Raw genomic sequence first — 21,447 nt, 5'->3', positions numbered from 1 at the left:
AACTTTTGACATTGCTCACTGGTACACACTTGTGAGTACACGTTGTGAACATGAACAAACCAAATGTCAAAGCTTCACCAACAGTTCCCGTACATTTTGCACGTGAATTGCCCGTGAACGAAAACTCTCCACTTTGTTCTCCACTCAGCTTCACGAGCAAGTTCACGGGTGAACCAAAAACTGAAATTTGTATGGGTTCACGAGATGGTTCACAAGTATGTACTAGGCTTTAAAAGTAGAAGGAGGTAGATATATATGTCGAAACTCGAAAGTGGGGGAAAGAGCTTTTTTTTACTTCGTATAAAGCTAAATATACACGATTGGAAGATCTTCCAATATGGGGCAGGTTCAGAGGAAATTCGGAACTTGAAAGTGAGGTAATTTTCTACCACCTGATTGGCTGTCAAAAATTGCCCTCCCATCAACGCAACTTTATTGGAAAGTTGACTAGAAAGTTACCCACGACAAATCTTTCTAACTGTCAAGTCAAGTCTACTTAAGTCAAAAAGAAAGCTAATCAGGATTGTTCATTCAACTGAAAGCTGAACTTTATTACTATGTCATTTATTTATTTTCTGCACGATTCTATTTGATGTTTTATGTAAAAGGATTGCTTGTCAAATTGGAAAAGAAATAAATAATATTTTTTTTTTAATATTAAATTCAGACTAAGATGGATGGATGTAGCTTACTTGAGGAGTTTTTTTTTGTAGACAATTATGTTGTCGTACGATCAACAGAAGGAAGAGGTTGGTGAAGTACGTTCTGAGTTGGAAGTTTATGACACCTGAAAAACTAACTAGTTGCCTTGGTCAAAATGTACGTTCAAAGAACGCAGTTGATTGCAAATGAAGTCCCTTATGTTGTTTGAACCTTCCCTTATTCCAAACTGTCAATTCCATTGACTTTAGAAAGAAATAAAACGGGTAGATGAAAGAGAATATGAAAATTTATTTTAGAAGTGAAAACAACAAGTCGTTTAAGAACTTCTTACAATAGAAAATATAAAAAAAGTGAAACAATAAAAATATTTTTTTTTAAATTCAATAATTTAATTTAAAATCCTGTACACTTGTTTGTTGTTGTTACCTGCTGTAAAACTTTCTGCCAATTAAAAATTGGATGATGTTCTTTGAAAATTATACATCTTCCAATATCCAATTATTAATAACTATTTGTTAAAAATTGGGTGTTAAAATTGCACAAACGATTGCAAGTCTTGAGGTCCTGAGAAAATTTAAATAGTTAAATAGTTCTATAAGGTGGCTTTCCTTCTGGAGCAATACAAAAATACATTATTTTTTAATTGAAAAAAGCTGTCTTGAAAAAAAAAACAAATTTTAGAGACAATTTAATAAAAAATTTAAATATTTCTTTTTGGGAAAATTTGAGTTTGCGATTTTTGACCAACAATTTTTATTTTTCATGCTAAAAAAAATTAATAAAACCCATAAAACGAATCTGCTTAAAACCTTAATTTCGAAGTTTGAACTTAATCGACACAATGTCTTGGGCTGTAGAGACGAGGACGGACAAAATCAAGGAAACTTTTTTGTCGACTTCTGTATCGAAGTCGGAATTTTTAGCAAATGCAAAAGTTCCAATAAATCAGGTAAAAAATACATAGATTAAGGAATGATTCCAACCACTTTGGATTAGAAATTACCTTTCTAACCGTTCAATACAAGTTGTATTGGATGGTTTCAAGTCAAGGCTCCGTTATGTTTCCGACTCTCTTCCTTATATTCATAAATGGTGTTATGTCTTCCACTTCTTATCCATTAAACTGTTTCGCCGACGACAGTACCCTCAGCTTTTCATACTCGTTTCTAGATTCACATCCTTGCCCTTCGGATGTGGAACTTAAACGGCAGCGTAAGATGAGCTCATTTAATTATGATCTTGACAGCATTGTCCAATGGGGAGTCAGATACCGTGTACAATTTAATGCTTCAAAAACTCAATGCTGTTTCCTGTCGTTAAAGCGTATCACACCCCCGATGCCACTATCTATGAGTGGCACTTGCATCCAGGAAACTAATCAACTGTCAGTACTCGGTATGTGTATCACAGATCACCTTTTATGGAACGATCATATATTTGATATTGCCAAAAATGCTGCCAGGTGCTAAGTTTTAAAACTTCTTGTTTCGCATTTATCAATAATTACCAAATAAATAGAGTTTTGTTCAAATATTTATTGGGCCCCCGATTTCTAATGGCAAAACAAAAATTCACTGTGCCGAAAATAGTGAGGCTAAGTGCATGTCTGGTTTTTTTTTGCTACCAAAGAGGAGTCGGTGCAAAGACCACGATGCAATATAACAAAGCAATTGTTTGTTTCTTTGAAGGCTCTTTATAATAAAGTTTGACTGTAATATCGACAGAGTAGCTATTATCAAGAACTCAACTTACATTTTCTTTCTCGATATTCTCTTTATAACTTTCATATAGGCGAGCAGAAGCGCAATATAATACTAGAAAAATTGTAAGCCACTAAAATACTAGACCATAGTTTTCAAATGCTTAACAAGATAAAACCCAAAAGGGAACTGTTTCGTTGAATGTGAATATTTGCTCTTATCATATTTCAAATAACGTAGTGTTTGTTTTATCAACTTCCTTAAACAAAAATTCCCCATTTAAAAGTTGAAAGAATTCCAAATAGGCGAGTTTTTGCTGTAATTTAATTATTTAAGATTGATCAGCACAAAGTACTTGGTGGCTAGCAAGATAAACAGATAAAAAAGGTTACTATTAAACTGATGGCGATGACGGTGTCACAAGAACTGCCATTCCAAAGTCCTCTTACTTCAGAAATGTTATTACCAACAAATAGACTACAAAACAAAAACATTCAACATTGCTTTACACAAATTACATACATAAATCCTCACTTTATTCTTACGTAATATTTTTTTGAAATACATACAAAATAAACAAAAACAAAATAAATGCAAAATATTGAACAAGATAACATGATCTATCCGGCTATAGGTAATCTAAAAATCTTATACACTCAACTCTTTTAGCACCGACCCAGCAATAACCAATTTCTGGATTTCCGAAGTGCCCTCATAAATTTCTGTTATCCTAGCATCACGATAATGTCTTTCTGCGGCCATATCTGAAACATAACCCATTCCACCGAGGACTTGAATGGCTTGGTGAGAGCAAAAAGTTGCAGCTTCCGAAGCAGCTAGTTTGGCCATGGCAGCTTCTTTGGTAAATGGTTTGCCATTATCTTTTAGCCACGCTGAACGCCATGTTAGAAGACGCGCAGACTCCACACTCGATGCCATGTCGGCAATTTTTTGTTGAATTATTTGTAATTTTGAAATGGGCTTACCAAAAGCCGTTCGCTTGTTAGAATAATCAACAGCCAGTTCGAGTGAAGCCTGGGCAATACCTAGAGCCTGTCCAGCGATTCCAATTCGTCCTCCATCAAGACCTTTCATGGCGATCTTGAAGCCATAGCCTTCTTCACCCAAAAGATTCTCTTTGGGGATTTCACAATCTTCGAAAATCAATTGACATGTAGAGGAGCCGCGAATTCCTAGTTTGTCTTCTTTCTTGCCAACGGTAAAACCTTTCAAATCCTTTGAAACTATAAAGGCAGAAATTCCTTTGTGTTTCAAGGCCTTCGATGTAGTTGCGATTACCACTCCCGATTCGGCCTCGAATCCATTAGTGATCCATGCTTTGGTTCCATTCAAAACATATCGATCTCCTTTCAGAACAGCAGTAGTAGAGGCCGCTCCAGCATCAGATCCGTTGCCAGGTTCCGACAGAGCAAAGAAACCAATTTTTTCACCGGTAGTAAAAGGCTCGATGTATTCTTTCTTCTGTTTTTCATTACCAAATGCCAGAATCGGACCCAAGTAGAGTGAATTATTAACAGACATTATGACACCAGCTGATGCACATCCCCTTGAGATTTCCTCCATAGCAATAGCATAGGCAAGTGTGTCCAAACCAGTGCCACCTTAAAATATTTACTCAATCAATGTTATTGCTACGACCTTTTCATGGTCCTAATTACCATATTCCTCTGGCACAGCAACAGCCATCAAACCAAGTTCACCCATTTTCTTGATCTCTTCGGCAGGATACAAGTGTTCGCGATCAAATTTGGCAGCCTTTGGTATGAGTTCATTGTCAGCGAAGTCTCTGACTGTCTTTTGGAGCATTTGGTGAGTCTCCGGCAATGCCGCTAGACATGCAATGTTCCTTTTCAAGTTCAATGCATGTTGAGCTATATTTAGACAATATAGAATAGATTCAAAGTCCAACTATTGGTTGATCAAAATTCATTCTTGTGCTTGCTTACCTAATCTCGAAGAATGTTTTAATAACGAAATCATATTTAATGAAATGATAAGAAATTAAAGTGTATAATTCTATGATAAAATCACAGGTTTTCGAGAAATTCAATTGACTTCGATGTCAAAAACCAAAACTATTGGCCAAGAGAAGTTAAGTCTTGAGTGCTAGGGAAACAAACCTGCACTTGTCTAATGTCTTGAAGTCACTTGGAGCAGCCCTTCCTTCAAAAGTAGAACATTTTTCATAGGTAGTGTAAAAGTGTTGCCGTGCATGTTTTGATGCATGATCGTTTGTTTTTTGTATAACAGTTTCAAAATAAATAAAGAAAGATCTGTTGGATTACTTTATTATTGATGCCTAGTTAAAAAAAAAACTTTTTTAACAAAAAAATGTCGAGCACTTGCTTTATTACAAATTGACACTAATTGAGTTTTAAAGTAATCATTAAATAGTTTTATTTATTTATAAATACATTATAGCCACTACATAAAACACTACAACGTTGTTGTTGTCAATATAGAAAAACAGGCAAAATTCTTTCCCGTTTTGCCAGACCGCGTTCTGTTTGACTGGGTCTTTATCATAATTTTCTTTTGAAAATCTGTACTTCCGTCGAAGAGATAATTCTTCTAGATCCATGAGGTTGTCTTGAGCTCTATAAATTTTGAAGGCCTTTGTTGCTTTGGGACCTGATATGTTCACTACATTTAAGTCATTGATAAATGAAATTAAAGTATATTCTCATTTTATATTCAAAAAGGCATCAGAAAATAATTTCACAATAGCAAAATTTTACATTAAATAGATGATAATATGTCAAAATAAGTTTTAAAACGGTTTTAAGTGACCTTTAAACGCAGCGGATGGCGTTTGAATTAATAGTTCTTGAGCTGAACTTAAATCTGAACATTGATTATAGATACCGATTTCGCACTTGAGAGCTAGTTTGAGGTATTTTAAAGTGATGATATTTTATAGACACCGCTAAGGATTTGGTAAAATGTAATTGTAATGTATATAAAATCTATAGTACCATCATCGATAGTGACTACGGCGATATTAGAGATTGCTATTTTTTTTACTTCACTTTTGTATGCAAAACTAACAACGCTACCTTGTGGCTATGGCGAATGTCAGAAAAGATAATACTTTATATTTTATGGCAGAGTTGAGCTCTTCTCAGCCAGCCTGTTTTTTAGTAGTGTTAAATTTGTTCTACTCTTTTAAGGTGACTCTATTCTGACATTTTAGGATTTACTAATAATAAATCGCTAAACACACGTTCATATAAAATTTGGACCTGTAGTATTGAAAAACTTTGAATCGTCATATTTTGTGAATGGTTCAATTTGTTTATTCGCTTTTTGTCTCATTTTTCGGTCACATCAACCAAGATCGGAATGTCTTTAATAATTGAAGCAGATGAATCCATTTAAAGTCTTATTAAAAATCACCTGCATTTTGATTTCCAACAAACATAAATTATAAAGTTCTTCATTATAGTTTCATAGTGTATATTATGGAGTTGTCAAAGTTGCGCGGACTGATACATTTCTCTGTTCATTGAATAAGAGCTACATTTTAACAGATTATTGGACGTTGTAGCTAAAAGGGGGAGTGGTCGGTGTTGAATCTTTTTAGAAAATTTGTTTTAACAGATAAAAATGATATTTTGAGTTTAAACACAAATAAATATAATATCATCTACAAAAGAAGTTTAAAAACACATTTTAAATAGTGTTTCTTTCAACAGTGTTTCTTTCAACAAAAATAGAATTTGGCACTGCTCTTGAGGCAACATATCTCAATTCGGAACTTGGAGGATTGTGTCCGCAAGAACTTAATTTCATTAACTGAACACTGCATCTTTGAACTCAAAACACATTTTCATTTATTCTTCTCCATCTTTTATTCTTAAATAATGGATGTTTTCTTTAGAAATAAATATAACATTGAGTTAACAACACTATTTTCACTGATATCTATTTAGTCAGCTGTAAAGTGATTTATGCAACATGAAATGACTGACGCCTGAAAGTACTCAAAGATCATGCGAGTAAACACAGCTTCACTATTTTTTGCGGGGATATGTGTGAAATCGCTAGTCTACGCCGACAAGCCCAAAACAACATATGTCACAATTACATGTTAGAAATTGTCATTGAAAATACTTCTAACTCAGGCGCGTTGTGGTCATAATCCTGAAATCACATTTAAACTTTAATGCCAGAATATTATCTGTCGTATTAAGTAAATTTCATATCAATTGAAAACAAATCATCTTTGTTTTAATCCATTAAAGAATTCTAAACAAGCACCCTCAAAAATCAAAAATCAAATCAAATATATTCTTTTGTTTCGTATATCTACTTAATTCCTAACTCTTCACAAATCTTACAGAATTATGTGAAGATGACAATTAAACATGTTTTTTCATTTGCTGACAATTTTTTTTAATGTTTTTTTTTTTTAAAGGGTTTATTATCGAATTAGAAAAAAATAAGTAATAATTCATTACAATACAAATTACACATCGAGATTTACTTGTAGCTTGTCTAAGGAGTGCTTTGTAGACAATGTTTAGCGAAGTAAAAATTTCAATTTTTAAATGTATGACACTTGAAGAACTAGCTAGCTGCTTTTATTAAGATTTACGTTCGAAGAACGAAGTTGACTGCAAATAAAACCCCGTATGTTTGTCAGAATCAACCATTGACTGGAAAGCTAGTCAAAAAAATCTTCCATTTACTGTTTTGTGTAAAAGAGTTCCTTGTCAAATCAAAAAATAATATGTTTACTATACAAAATACAATTCGTGATAGACTTGTAGCTTGTCCGAGGTGTGTTTCAATTTTTAAGAAGATAGAGGTTAGTGAAGTAAAATTCCGAGGTTAAAAATTATGACACTTGAAAAACTAACTACTTGCCTTAGTCGAAACTTACGTTCAAAGATTACAGTTGACTGTTAAAGAAGTCCCTTATGTTGTCTGAACCTCTATAATGTTGTCTGTTGCAAGACTTCGATCATTCGCCTCTTCATAACATTACTATTCCAATTCATAAACAACGATCTCCGATTTATTGCGCTCTCAAGTCTTATGCAACCGCTCCTTAAGTTCTACCAAATTAAAAATGTAATAAACCCTTAAACTCTGCCCAGTGCTAAATTTTTATTTATGTATAACACATTTAACAAAACTGTCATACAAATTCCATTCCACTAAAAACTTCCAGCTGTCAATTAAATAAAAATCAAAAATGTTTCTATTCCCAAGTGCAATCGTGTCGTAGAAAATCTCAAAAAATTACTTTTTCTTTTAAAAACATATTTAAAACAGTTTTCAAATATACCCATAGTTAAAAAATCAATTGAAATCAATTTATTAGATATTTTTTAATCCAACTTCAATTCAATTCAGTGCGAAAAAGACCAAATTTCCAAAGAAAACAACAGAATTAAAAACATAATATAAGGTGGACTGATTGTCATACTGAACATTACACTTGTTATACAAATTATTTTGTTTTCTAATTCATCTTTTTTTGTTTTAAATTAAAATGTCGATTGTTTATTTAACGTTTGTGCTTGGATTAGATGCTTAAATTAAACGTGTAATATTAGTGAACATTTGGATAGGATATCACAATCTAAGCAAGTAAGTTCTGCGTCCAAAAACAACAAAATTTATTTTTGTTTCTAACAAAAGAATTCATTGCCATCGTCGAAATTTCTTTTCGTTTTTTTTAGAATTCTTTTACTCAGTCGAGGGCTGGGCCAAGGGGAAAAGTTATTCCAAAAGTGAATGAATGATTCCAAAATAAAATTAAAACATAAATAAAACCCTCCCACATCTCAATTCTGTTTTTGTTTCGGGCTTAAGTAAATTAGTTTTTTTTTTTTTGTATATAGATACACCTTTAATTAAATAATCTATTGCTCTTAGTTAATTCATTCATATTGTAAATTCAGAACGAGTCTATAGCGAAGTCAGAATGCTTAACAGAATCAATTAACATTCGTCTCCCTGCCTGTCCCACCAATGCGTTGTGAATTATTGCGACGATGATGATGATAATAATAATACAAAATACAAGACAGAGACAATTTTGTCGTTTTATATTTTTGTAGGAGTAAAATGCTAGCTAACTAAAAAAGTGATCGTGGAAGTAGTTGGCGAGAGCGACGACAATTCCGTACTCAATTAATTGCCAACATTATTTTTCTATGCAAAACGTCCGATTACAAAAAAATGTGGGTACTCATATTTTTTATTGGCACTCTTGGTTTTAATAATTGAATATAAAAAATTAAGATTTTACGTACCCAGGTGAAATATAACATTTTTGAAAATTTTACTTGTTGCATTTATGTATAAGCTATTTTGTGGGTAAATAGTTATTGTTTTTTTTGTTATTTTTTTTGTTATTGAAGATAAGGTAAATACTTGAATTTGTTTACATAGATAACGCACTAAAGACAAAAACAAAAACAACGTTATCCAATTTTCTTCATTGAGTAAATTAGTCATTTGAAGGGTTACCATAACTTTTGTTTTCTTTTATACCCCTATTACCATTGGCGCGTCGAATGAATAAACGTGTGAGTTCGAGAAATTTGTATTACCGTTGGCGAATTGGGAACTTTCGATTCGACTTAAAGCCTAGTACATACTTACTCGTGAAGTGAACGTTCGCCAGTGGAGAAAGTGAACTTTTGACATTGCTCACTGGTACACACTTGTGAGTACACGTTGTGAACATGAACAAACCAAATGTCAAAGCTTCACCAACAGTTCCCGTACATTTTGCACGTGAATTGCCCGTGAACGAAAACTCTCCACTTTGTTCTCCACTCAGCTTCACGAGCAAGTTCACGGGTGAACCAAAAACTGAAATTTGTATGGGTTCACGAGATGGTTCACAAGTATGTACTAGGCTTTAATGTCAACATTTTTCGAAGATTGATCTCACTCTATTGTCGCTATCGAATGTTCATTGATTTTAACGTCATTCGTGTTATTATTTGTCGAACGTTTATATAGTGTGAGAGAACATCGAAGCTTATGTAAAAGAAATGTCGAAAAATAAAACAATGTATATTTTATTTCTTTTATAAAATAACATGAATCAATGCATTTTTATTCAGCTGCAAGAGAACTAATAATAATCAGTACGAAAACTTAGTCGAACTCGAATGCAGCGAGAGGTGTTGGAGAGTTTGGTTCTTCAAAAAAAAAAACCAAAAGGAATATTGCGACCAATTTGCTACAACCCTCAACTCACTTGAGCCACCTACTCGCGATGGAAAAGAAAAAAACGAAATAAAAATAGGAAGGAACATTGAACGTTTTCCTCTTTGGTACCACGTTTCAACAGCTGACTTAAGTTTAGTGGAGTTCCATACAAAGGAATCATGCGTTGATCGAGGATATCTTGAGTCAACATAACGAATACACATTTTATGGTCACACGCCTTAAAAACTTGCACTAAGAACCAATAGCTACTCTCGGGGAAAAAACTTACTATCATTGCGTTTTAACTGTAATATCCTTTTCTGATACTGATGACACTATATGGGTTCCGTCAACACATCCTATTACTCATGTTAACCTGGCCGTTAAAAAAAAGTATTTTCGTGCGTTTTGTTTCTCATCGGATGACATGTTGAGACTGATCCAGGTTGGACATAATTTGTCTTCAATTGCACACACAACTTCTTTTAATATTTAGGAAACCAAAGATTGTGATAGGCCTAAGTCAAAATCTTTTCCTACGCTGCTCTGATAACTCCCACTAGCAAAAATCTAAGGGCAGGCGCTTATTTTCGTATAGCAGGGATTAAGTAAATTAGTCATTTGAAGGGTTACCATAACTTTTGTTTTCTTTTATACCCCTATTACCATTGGCGAGTCGAATGAATAAACGTGTGAGTTTGAGAAATGTGTACTACCGTTGGCGAATTGAGTACCGTCGATTCGACTTAAATGTCATACATTTTTCAAAGATTGATCTTACTCTATTGTCGCTATCGAATGTTCGTTGATTTTAACGTCATTCGTGTTATTATTTGTCGAACTTTCATATTGTGTGAGAGAAGGTCGAAGCTTATGTAAAAGAAATGTCGAAAAATAAAACAATGTATATTTCATTTCTTTTATAAAATAAAATGAATCAATGCACTTTTATTCATCTGCAAGAGAACTAATAAAAATCAAAACGAAAACTTGTCGAACTCGAATGCAGCGAGAGGTGTTGGAGAGGTTGGTTCTTCAAAAAAAAAAGGAATATTGCGACCAAAGAAAAATTATTGAACGACGAAATAAAAATATAAATACTACCAAGCAACATTGAACGTTCTCCTCTTTGGTACCACGTTTCAACAACTGACTTAAGATTACTGGAGTTCCATACAAAGGAATCATTCGTAAATATAGGATATCTTGAGTCAACATAACGAATACACATTTTATGGTCACACGCCTTAAAAACTTGCACTAAAAACCAAAAGCTACTCTCTGGGAAAAAAAAACTTACTATCATTGCTTTTTAACAGTAATATCTTTTCTGATACTGATGGCACAACTCAATCGGAGCAACGATTCCTATATTGGCTCCGAAAACACATCCTATTACTCCTGGTAACCTGGCCGTTAAAAATAATTAGTTTCGTGCGTTTTGTTTTTCATCGGATGACATGTTAAGACTGATCTAGGTTGGACATAATTCGTCTTCAATTGCACACACAACTTCTTTTAATACTTAGGAGACCGAAGATTGTGATAGGCCTAAGTCAAAATTTTGTCCTACGCTGCTCTGATAACTCCCACTAGCAAAAATCTAAGGACAGGCGCTTATTTTAGTATAGCAGGGATTAAGGAGTTGCTTGCATTTTTAAATTGGCCTTCCAACATGTTTAATACGAATACAAATGCTTCCTTATTCAGTCGAAAATATGATCTGAAACTTAAGGAATTAATTAGAATTAAAAGAATTTCCAGTGGGTAAAAAATAATTATTCTACTTACAGATGATTAGGGAGTTCCAAGTAATTATTCTACTTACAAATGATTAGGGAGTTCCAAGTAATTAGAGTTATCTCCAATATTCTTGCGCATTAGAAGCATACTTACTTTTTTTCTGTAATTTTCATTTTCTATAAAAAACAAATCATGTTCTTATCATTTTGGTTTAGTTTGCATTTTTATTAAATATCAAAATTATCAATTAATTAAAAACACACAGTTTTTTGAAATTTCATGAGTTGACGTTTATTTATGCCTGTTATTTTTTTTTGTATGGTAGCACTGACTTTCGAACTCGAATTGTAAAGTTCGCCAACCGTAGTACGTCGAATGTGTTAGTTCGCTAATAAAAATATTTCACTTCGATCGTTCAATTCGCCAACCATAATAGGGGTATTAAATTCATTCTGAAATTATGCGAGGAAGAAGGGCAGTAAAGTTTGGAGATACAAGGCTTTAAAGTTAATCCATAGTAACTTTTTTTGTTCAGAAGTAACATTTTTTGATAATGTTAGTGAATAGATTCAAAACAGGCTTTCTTCAAAAATAACCTTTATTTTATTTAAATTTTCCAGAGTTATTAATTTTTTTGTAACAGATGACATTTTTTTACAAATTAAATTGAGTTTTGTTAAAAACATATAAAAAAGTTAGATGACCTCCATAGAGGACAAGGGCCTAGTGGGGAAGTCATTTCGAGAATGGAGGGGACCTACTCTTTTTATGCCGAATCCGAACTGCAAATTTGAGAGGAATTACTTTTGGAGGATTTGTAAATTCCTCGCAAGAGTTATTAAATTTGTGACACTGGCCACGATTGAACCCAAGACCTTAAGTATAACATTCCTACGCACTAACCATCACGCCACGGGTACTACATTTACATGACCCCAATTACCAATGTCGTCTCGTTTTTTCGACATCTCTCGTTTTCTGTGTAGTGTCGATTTTTAAATTGTGTTTTATAATTTCTTTGATCTATTTCCTTCGTAGAGTTGTGTTCATAAAAATAGCAGTGCTGGTCGCATTTTATTAGATTGTCAATTATTTAAATAACGGTCTTTCGTTTTTATATCAGAGACTTTTAGATTGAAGTTATACCCTAACTTTCCCGGTGAACACCCATTATTTCAAAGTGTCTGGGTATAGAGTGTTCATAAAAATAGCAGTGTTTTTGATTTTATAATTAAAAAGTGTTAAAAATTCGTTTTTTTTATTTTTCGTTAAGTAAATAAATTACTACATACAATTTTAAGTATTTGTAACATACTAGGAAATTAAAAATTAATAAATATTAGCTCAAAAATAAACTATGGGACCGAAAAAATTCGAAAACTTCGATTAGAGGGAAAAACCTACCAAAATATTCAAGACATCTTAGGCTGCTAAGCAAAAATGTTCAGTAACGTCTTAAAATGGCAAAATAAACCTAAAACGCGAGGCTCGAAAAGGATAACTACTGAAAGAACTGACAAAAAAATTGTTCAATTAGCAAAACAAAATAAAAATCACTCTGTCTTAGAATTTAAAAATGTATGTTATTTAATTTTTCATCATGACCATTTATCTAAAAACAACTTTTCTCTTAACTTCAAGCAAATTGTAAATTTAGCATACTAATTTGATTCCTCTTTTAATTTGATAAAATTTAAATCTGAACATAATAAGTATTAAAAATAAGACTCTATGTTTTAAGATGCTTAATGATAATAAATAAATACAAATACAAATACAAAACAGAACCCTTCCATAGTCTCTAGGAAAATAAAAAATGGACTTCAACTGTCTGTTAGCGCTGTAACAATACGAAGACGTCTTTTATAAGCGAAGTTACAAGCCTGAAGTCCACGTACCATTCTTGACGAAAAGGCATGTGGAAAAGAGAATAGAGTTTGTTAAAGCGCATGGAGATTGGGCAAAAGAGAAATGGAGGAATATTCTGTGGAGCGATGAAAGCAAAGTCGTCCTTTTTGGGTCCAAGGGTCGCCGAGAATATGTGAGAAGAACTTTAAATGCAACATACGATCCACGGTACACTATCAAAACTGTAAAGCATGGTTCAGGTAAAATTGTGATATGGGCTTCCTTTTCATATTACGGGGTCGGGCCTATTTATCCCATGGGGGTATAAGGGATGCAACCAAGTATGTGAAAATTCTCGAGGAGGTTATATTACCCTATGCTAAAGAGGAAATGCCGTTGGTTTGGGTATACAAACAAAACTATGACCCAAAGCATACGTCAAAAAACGCAAAATCATGGTTTGCACAGAAGAAGTTATCCGCTATGGAGTGGCCCGCTCAATCCCCCGACCTTAACCCATCGCAAATTTGTAAGGGGATGTTAAGAACGCAGTTCATAAAGCACAACCCAAGAATTCGAAAGAGTTGTGGGAAGCAGTGCGTGATTCGTGGAACGCAATACCAGTCGGGAGGTGTCAGGTTTTAATGGACTCGATGCCACGTATATGCGAAGCATCATAAAAAACAATGGTTATGCAAGAAAGTACTAATTGTAAGCTAAAATTATTTGTACACTTTCGTATAACTTATTACAGTTTTTCTTACTTCTTACGTAATAGATCTGGTACTTTGTCATGGACTGCTATTTTTATGAACAGCCATATATTTAAAAAGCGGTTTTTACTGTGACAAAGCTAACGGTAAAAAATCGATAATACTTCCCCCAACTTAGATTGTGGAGAAAAGAATTAGGAGCAACATTCTTAAGAACGAAAGTGACCTATTCACCGGAATTCAGAGGCAGTGGAATGACATTCCAAAAACGGTTATTAATAACCCTTTAGGTTCAATGCCCAGAAGATAAACAGCTGTTTTAAAAAATAAAGGGTATGCAATTAAATATTAACATTTCCTTGCCGTGAAATAATAAAATAGTTTGAAATTTAGTTGTAAGATCTAAGTTGCAAATGTTTTGCACAGCAATTTTACCAACTATGAAATATTGTAGTTATTTATTTTTTGTTTAAGTGAAGAGTGTTAATTATAACGTAATATCCACATCAATAGTTGCAAATGTTTTGCACAATACTGTACTTATTTACAAACTTACAGTCTACAGTTTCCTTCAAATTTGTTGTTTGTTAATTTTATTTTTAAATTTTCTCAAATTTGTTATTCGTTCGTTATATAGAATTCCTTATGGTCTTAGAAAGAATGTTTGTAATACAGATCATTCGTTATTCTGTATTTAATAAATAAATCGTTTAAATAGTTCAGAGGTATTTTTATATATTTTCCTAAAAAGTGAACTTAACTCCTTTTTTCAAACAAAAATTAATATTGTTCTAATTGGTAAGAAAACCGTAGGACTTAAGTGAAATTTCATATTTCTTTTAGTTTCCCTATGAATAATTTTCTCAGGAGAATGTGAAATTGCTTTTTTATGGAACTAGATATGCTCCCCACTTTGTCGGAAATTGTTTCTGACTCTGATATCAATGGTTCTCAAAATGGAGTTTCTACTTTAAAGCATTCTTTATAATAATGGACCGTATTTTCTTTTCTTATTTATTCAACGTTGTCACGAAAGCTTATTATTTTATTTAAAATGTTTTAAGTTGTGTTCCTGATAAGTATTAAGTTCCACTTAAAGATTGGATATTGGTCGAAAATGATTCTCAATGTTTATCATAGTACTTTTTTTATTCGCTTGCCCTTTTTATGATATGCCTATATTGTTCAGCTTTTCTGTTTTTTCGAAATTCCGACCGTTGTCCGACTTCTATAAATGTGTGGTCGATCATTGCGAAATACTTTATGCGTTGCGCCCTTGTTATGGGGTTCATGGTTGTCCTTCCAAGTCGACTAATTCAACCTTTGGTGGCCAAATTTGAATTCACCGGCTCAGTGAAAAAGCTTACAACACACATACGTCAATGAAACGCAAGACCTTCCGAGAACATTACGACTGTCCGTAAAAGTGTGTAGTAGAATCCGAAGCACTTAATTCCGCATCGCTCAAAAAAACTTGGTCCGCCGCGGACAACAACATATAAAATCCAACTGAACCAGGAACTGAAACAAAACGACCGTACGCAGCGTTCAGTGTGTTTGCTAGTTGGTCAAAGAACTATCTTTATCGATGAGCCTAATTTTTTACCAAACAGGTACGTGTGAATAAGCAAAATTGACCCAATGATGCGGCGGAAAGGCAATGGTGACAGCTGGCAGCGGCGGAAAATGGTGTCATGGCTGACCCACAGAAAAAATCTTCTTTCTTCGCTGCACGCCATCTGTCCGGTACAACAGCATTCAAATAAAATCCAATGTTCGGTGTGGATTTAAGGCTTCCGTACTTGTTCCAAAATGATGCTGGCCAGGCCATCACCGTCAACGTCGATCGCTATAGGTCGATAATCAAATACTTCTTGTAGCCTATACTGGATGATATGGACACCGAAGACATATGATTTTAACAGGATTACGCTTCGTGCCACACAGCTCAATACATAATTGATATTTCGCACAAGAGATTTCATGGCATGTTTATATCGCATTAGGACCATGCACGCACTAAGACCGTGTGATTTGATATCTTTAGACTTTTTCTTGTGGCTCTAGGGCTCCCAAATAAAGATAAAATAGAGCCATTGGGCTTTTCTCGAATAAGGAGCTTTCTATGTTGGAAAACTAAAATCCCAAAATCGCACATCTTTGTTAATCAACTTGATAACATCTTAAGCAAAAATAAAGAATTTTCTTATTTAAGGCTTTGAATTCTGTAATTATATCCCATGCTCTTATTTGTGATTCCTTATACAGAGATTGGCATCTTAAGAATTCGATTTGATGATTTTTGTTAAATAAATGTCTGTTTTAATTTGAAACAATAAAATATGAATGGTTGATTTTTGTTAAAGTTTTCGAAATTGTACGGAAACCCTGACAAATCTGTTCCTTGTTCCTTCACACTACTAAGTAGAATTTATTGGTAGATATAACGGGCATCTTATTCCTCCTTTACTCCACATATTAAATTGGACAGAGTATAATATCTTATTTCTTAGTTAGTATTAATTTGGTCCAACTAGTTTCTAAAACATTAAATATTCAAAAAAAAAACTTGAAAAATTAATGTTTAGTTAAATTTTAAGTACATATATCAATTGAATTTGAGTTTCAATTTTTTGTTTTTTGAATTTTAGAAACAAATGGCGACATCACCACGTTCTGCAGACACAATATCGTTATGCTCAACGGTATCAAGTTGTCCCGATCGAAATGGTTTCTATGGAGGCTTCCAACGTACAGATAAACCAAAAGAACCTCTTTCCAAAGCACAAATTCTGGCCCGCGAAAAGAAATGGATACACATGACTGAGAATTGGTCTATTTATATGTCAAAAAATTATAAAAAGGCAAGAAATTAATAAAAATTAAAAAAATAAACAAGTTTACATTTTTAAACATAACCCTCATAAATATTTAGATAAGAGAACGCTGTCGCAAAGGAATTCCCAAATCAGTAAGACCAAGAGCATGGTTTTATCTCTCTGGAGCTTATTTATTAAAAAAGAAACACGGTAATCTTTATGAGACCCTCTTACAAAAACCAGGAAATCCGCAAGTCATCGAAGAAATCAAAAGAGATAAACACCGACAATTTCCCTTTCATGAAATGTTCCTAGACGAAGATAAAATTGGCCAAATTGAATTGTTTAATGTGTTGAAAGCATATTCCATATACAATCCAAAAGTTGGATTCTGTCAAGCTCAGGCGCCAATTGCAGCTTTTTTACTCATGCATATGCCAGCTGAAGATGCCTTTTGGGTTTTTGTTAGCGTGTGTGATGTGTAAGTTTGTTTTTTTTTCAATGTTTAAAGAAAAAAAAACGAATTAATTCATGATTTTAATTTGTATGTATTTTTGAATTTTTAGATATTTAGAAGACTATTTCATGTCTGGCTTGGAAGTTCTTCAAAACGACGCTGCCATTCTTGAGGGTCTATTAAAGAAAACCTTCCCTTCTGTCTATCGGCATTTACAAAAACACAAAATCGAACCACTGCTTTATATGACTGACTGGTTTCTATGTGCAATGACACGAACGCTTCCATGGGAAACTCTCTTACGTGTTTGGGATTGTTTCTTAGCCGAAGGAATTCGCGTAATTTTCAAAGTAGCGCTCGTTCTGCTTGGTGCATCACTTGGCAGGCAAAAGGTTCGCAAACAATGCAATGGTCTTATAGAAACACTAGAAGTCCTTAAATCCCTACCAGAAAAAGTTCTCGAAGAGGAATTTATTTTAAATAATATCCAGCGATTGAATCTTACAGTTCAAGATTTTGAAATTGAACATACGCGTCAGAAACAAAAACGAGAAAAAATGCGAAAATTAGAACAACAGCACGAACAACAAGCGAATGGTGGAGGAGGGCCGAAATAGATCTAGAAAAATATGTTGTTGTGGGATAGGATACACATATATATACACACATACACATACACTAATTATTAGTAGATAACTTTTTTCTATCGAATAATTTACAATTTATTTATATATAAAAAAGAGAAAAAGAAAAACACTTACACCATAAACATTTTATGCACATAGTAATCGCACAAAAAATCAATATTTGCCAAACTAATATCTAAAAGAGAATAAGTCAATTATCTGAAACCAATGAAAACCTATTCACTTTTGATTTGGAATTCGATAGGAAAAATAAGGCACTTTTTAAAATTTGAAACCACCTTCAATCAGTTCGAAATATTACTTGAATTCTTATTTCTATTATTTTTTTTCCATTGAACAATGTTCATAAAATGTATCATCTGGGTTTCAACGTTTACCCTTAATATATAGCCCACAATTTTTATAAGCCTTATTTGAGTCCCCTGAATCACAGAGTTTGACAACAAAAAAAAAAGATAAATTGAAACGAATTCAAATGTATATTTCTATAAAATAACACCATTTATTGATCGATCATTTCTGCTGGTTTGTTAAAAATTAATGTTTGACCCTTATGTAAACCTATATATTTCCAAAGTATTTTAAAACTATGGAAGCTTCATAGCTGGTCTTCAAATTGACAATCAATTGATTTCTACAAATGTTTTTTCCCTTTTTTCGCTTGAAAGTTCTAAATTTCAAGAGACACAATTTATTCTCCTGAAATTAAGTATCAAAGTTTACCCAAACATACTAAGAGCCATCATTTCGGTGTCAAATCTACTTGTCTATGATTTCCAAAAGGTTTTGATTCAATCGTGCTAATCAATCAAAAACCACCTGATGTAAATTAAAATAACTAAAACTAGAATTCTTTCTTAATTAACAAAGACTTTGATGATTAGCTAGCTATAAACAACCGACCCGAAATGTTATAAAACTATTCATTTGAATAAAAAGGCTCTTCTGTTCTTGAAGCAGATAATAACACATACTTTTGTTGAATTCTTGAAATTAAGTTTTAAGGTTTTTCTAATTCTTCGTTAGTGTCTCAGTCTTTCTTTTAATTTTAACATCAACATTTGTTATTTTTATTATCATACAAAAATATAATTTTGTTAATAATATTGTCTTCTGTAACAAACTTGAATTGCAGCTTTTGTTTATAATTAAGTTCATATATAATACATAAATATTAAAATGAAGTGTTTATAATTTTGTGTTAAAAAAAATAATAATTTAAATCATATCATTAATATAGTAGATGATAAATTTAAGTTTAGTAAAAATATTTTATGTAATCGTTTTTTTTTTATTTATTCGGCTTCAAGTTGAAATTGAATTATTATTATTATTTTAGTTTTATTTTGTTTTTGTAAATAGTATTGAACTACATTTTCTTTCTCTATTATGCACCATTTATATTGATAACAATATTGCATTTTTTACTAATTTATTTTGTTTTATATTTAATAAAAAAAATAATAAGAAACACATTAAAGTATTATTCAATCCCAGATTAAAAAAAAAACAACAACAAAAATGTAAAACACAGTACAACCTTTCAATAAATTATGTAAAAAAAAAGAAAAAAAAACAAAGAATAATTAACATAAATTAAAAACAAAAAAAAAAACATATCTTCCATCATCATTCCATTGCCTAGTTATTAATTAAAAAATAAATTAAAACAAACATTTCAATCATTATACATTAAATATTTATATACAAAAGAAAAAATGAATAATTGAATAAGCCATTCAAATAAATATAATATTAAGAACTTGTTTGTCAATGTCTGTGTGAAGTACTAAATATTACCAACGCCGCAGGGTATATATAAAATATGAAAAAAAAACGACGACTATTTCTTTAAACAATTACCTTGTGTTGTCCTAAACTGTTCATATGTGCAAACTACACTCAGGCATTGTTTAAAAAAAACCTATATTCTATATATTTCTTATTTAAACTTGTGAAATATCAAATTTTATATTCTTAACAATATTATTTTCATCAATTAATTTATACTAACGAGTTTTGAAGGTGCAAATATTAAACTTTATTTTTTTATTTTTGCATTTGTAATTTTTTTGTTTTTTTTTTTTTTTTTTGTTCCAGTAAAATAAAATAATATAATACTTTAAAGTCCCCCATATTCACTATCTCGCAGAGTGTAAACACAAAATTAGCAATAACAAGCCCCCCTTTAACCGAATGCGTTGTATTCGCAGATAATATGTAAAAACTTTATTGAGATAGTGTTGACGGTTTTATTTAAACCTTTTTTGTTTTTTTTTTGTATACTTTTAATAATATTATAAAATATTAATTGTGCAATTTTCTTTAGGAAAGAATATTTAATAAATGTTGTGAGTTATATATTTGGTAAATTGATTAAAAAAAAAACATAACAAAAATTAATAAATAAAAAAAACGAAATAAAAACTATAAAATATTTCATATTTATACTATTAAGTGATAACATTTGAGAAAACAAAATTAATGTACCATACAAAAAAAGTTAAAACAAAAAGTAAATTTTATTAAGGTCAACAAAATAAAACAGTTTATACAATCATTCAATTTATAAATAAAATGCATTTTATTTTAACAGTTTCAGTAACAGTTTACACACCAAGGAGTTTTGAAAAAATGATATAGAAGTAGCAAAAACAACCGTATAGTGTACTTTCTCCGCACGGAAACATCCCATAAACGGACAACTCTTAGAACCGGCCAGATTTCAAAGAAGGAAAAAAATACACAATTTTTCATAATAAAAATGTTCTCATACGAGGGGCATTCAATATATTCTCAGTATCGATCGGGGTGAAGCTGTGGTTATATATATAAATTGACTTATTTACTCGTATCAAGTAATACTATTATTTTAGTGCATTCATGTAAAATTTCATATAAATGTGATAATTATTTACCGTTAAATCTCTATTTAAACAGAATCATAATGGCAACTGAGACGATGATGGTGAAAATTGAACATTGCTCCGGCGCCCTGGCTTATTAGGCTTAAATTTTGGCACAAAGAATTTTTTCTATAGTGGTCTATCAACTCCTACTCTCAACTACCCGTGTTGAACATCGGTTGCCTAGTACCTCAACTGGAGATTGCGTTCCAACTCCAGTGGAAAGCTGTTAGGGGTAGCAAACGAGAGGGGGAGAGGTATTTCCACTAAGGAAACACTCCTATTATCCATACGGCAGCGGAGGAATCCCAAAGATGGAATCAATGGTGGCGTCTACAGTTCCAGTTAGGTGGAATTACTTGGTGAACACCTTATAGGCCTACTACGACATATTCGAAGCCCAGGATTGTAAGGAGCGGTTGTTCCGGCTCTCGCCCTTGGAGTAAACTCAAGGATCTGGTCCTTCATGTTGAAGTTAGTGTGTCATTTTTTTGTTGAATAATCGGGAAAAACAGCCTGAACGACAACGAATTCAGGCTCATCGTTTTGGCTGCAGGGCGAAATGTCATGCAACCCAGTGCGCGTTTCTCACACCTCAACATCCACAAGGAAGGAACCACCAACACGGAGCTCCTGGTTTGATGAAGAATGTCAGCAGGCAAATACAGCCAAACAGGCACTCAAAGCGGCGCTGCATAGAAGAACAAGAGCTTCTCACGAGCTCTAAGAGCAGAACAGGCGAGAGGAACACCG

At 32.6% G+C, this 21,447-nt stretch overlaps 2 protein-coding genes across 2 annotated transcripts; one reads left to right on the top strand and one right to left on the bottom strand.

The window, feature by feature from the left end:
- Positions 1-2,863: 2,863 nt before the first annotated feature.
- On the bottom strand, positions 2,864-4,550 carry LOC129941468 (short-chain specific acyl-CoA dehydrogenase, mitochondrial). Its single transcript, XM_056050106.1, has 3 exons — positions 4,331-4,550; positions 4,043-4,255; positions 2,864-3,985 (listed from the first exon to the last, which is right to left on the bottom strand). Exons 1-3 carry the CDS (start codon positions 4,362-4,364, stop codon positions 3,012-3,014), a joined length of 1,221 nt encoding a protein of 406 aa, XP_055906081.1. The 5' UTR covers positions 4,365-4,550; the 3' UTR covers positions 2,864-3,011.
- Positions 4,551-7,592: 3,042 nt separating this feature from the next.
- Positions 7,593-19,473, top strand: LOC129940120 (TBC1 domain family member whacked). The gene is made up of 4 exons (XM_056048370.1): positions 7,593-7,982; positions 16,517-16,729; positions 16,801-17,165; positions 17,251-19,473. The coding sequence occupies exons 2-4, from the start codon at positions 16,523-16,525 to the stop codon at positions 17,756-17,758; spliced, it is 1,080 nt and encodes a 359-aa protein (XP_055904345.1). The 5' UTR covers positions 7,593-7,982; positions 16,517-16,522; the 3' UTR covers positions 17,759-19,473.
- The last annotated feature ends 1,974 nt before the right edge of the window (positions 19,474-21,447 follow it).

This window comes from Eupeodes corollae, chromosome 1 (genome assembly GCF_945859685.1).
Source record: "Eupeodes corollae chromosome 1, idEupCoro1.1, whole genome shotgun sequence".
In the NCBI taxonomy this organism is placed as follows: Eukaryota; Metazoa; Arthropoda; class Insecta; order Diptera; family Syrphidae; genus Eupeodes; species Eupeodes corollae.
The sequence above is the reverse complement of the archived record's forward strand: the minus strand, read 5'-3'. Positions and strand labels throughout refer to the sequence as shown.

Bases quoted from the DNA above. Each gene is read 5' to 3' on its own strand.
- LOC129940120 (XM_056048370.1), top strand. From the start codon at position 16,523: ATGGCGACATCACCACGTTCTGCAGACACAATATCGTTATGCTCAACG. The intron at 16,730-16,800 runs GCAAGAAATTAA...ATAAATATTTAG, and splicing joins TGTCAAAAAATTATAAAAAG to ATAAGAGAACGCTGTCGCAA. The intron at 17,166-17,250 runs GTAAGTTTGTTT...TTGAATTTTTAG, and splicing joins TTTGTTAGCGTGTGTGATGT to ATATTTAGAAGACTATTTCA.
- LOC129941468 (XM_056050106.1), bottom strand. From the start codon at position 4,364: ATGATTTCGTTATTAAAACATTCTTCGAGATTAG. The intron at 4,256-4,330 runs GTAAGCAAGCAC...GTCTAAATATAG, and splicing joins AAAACATTCTTCGAGATTAG to CTCAACATGCATTGAACTTG. The intron at 3,986-4,042 runs GTAATTAGGACC...AAATATTTTAAG, and splicing joins TGCTGTGCCAGAGGAATATG to GTGGCACTGGTTTGGACACA.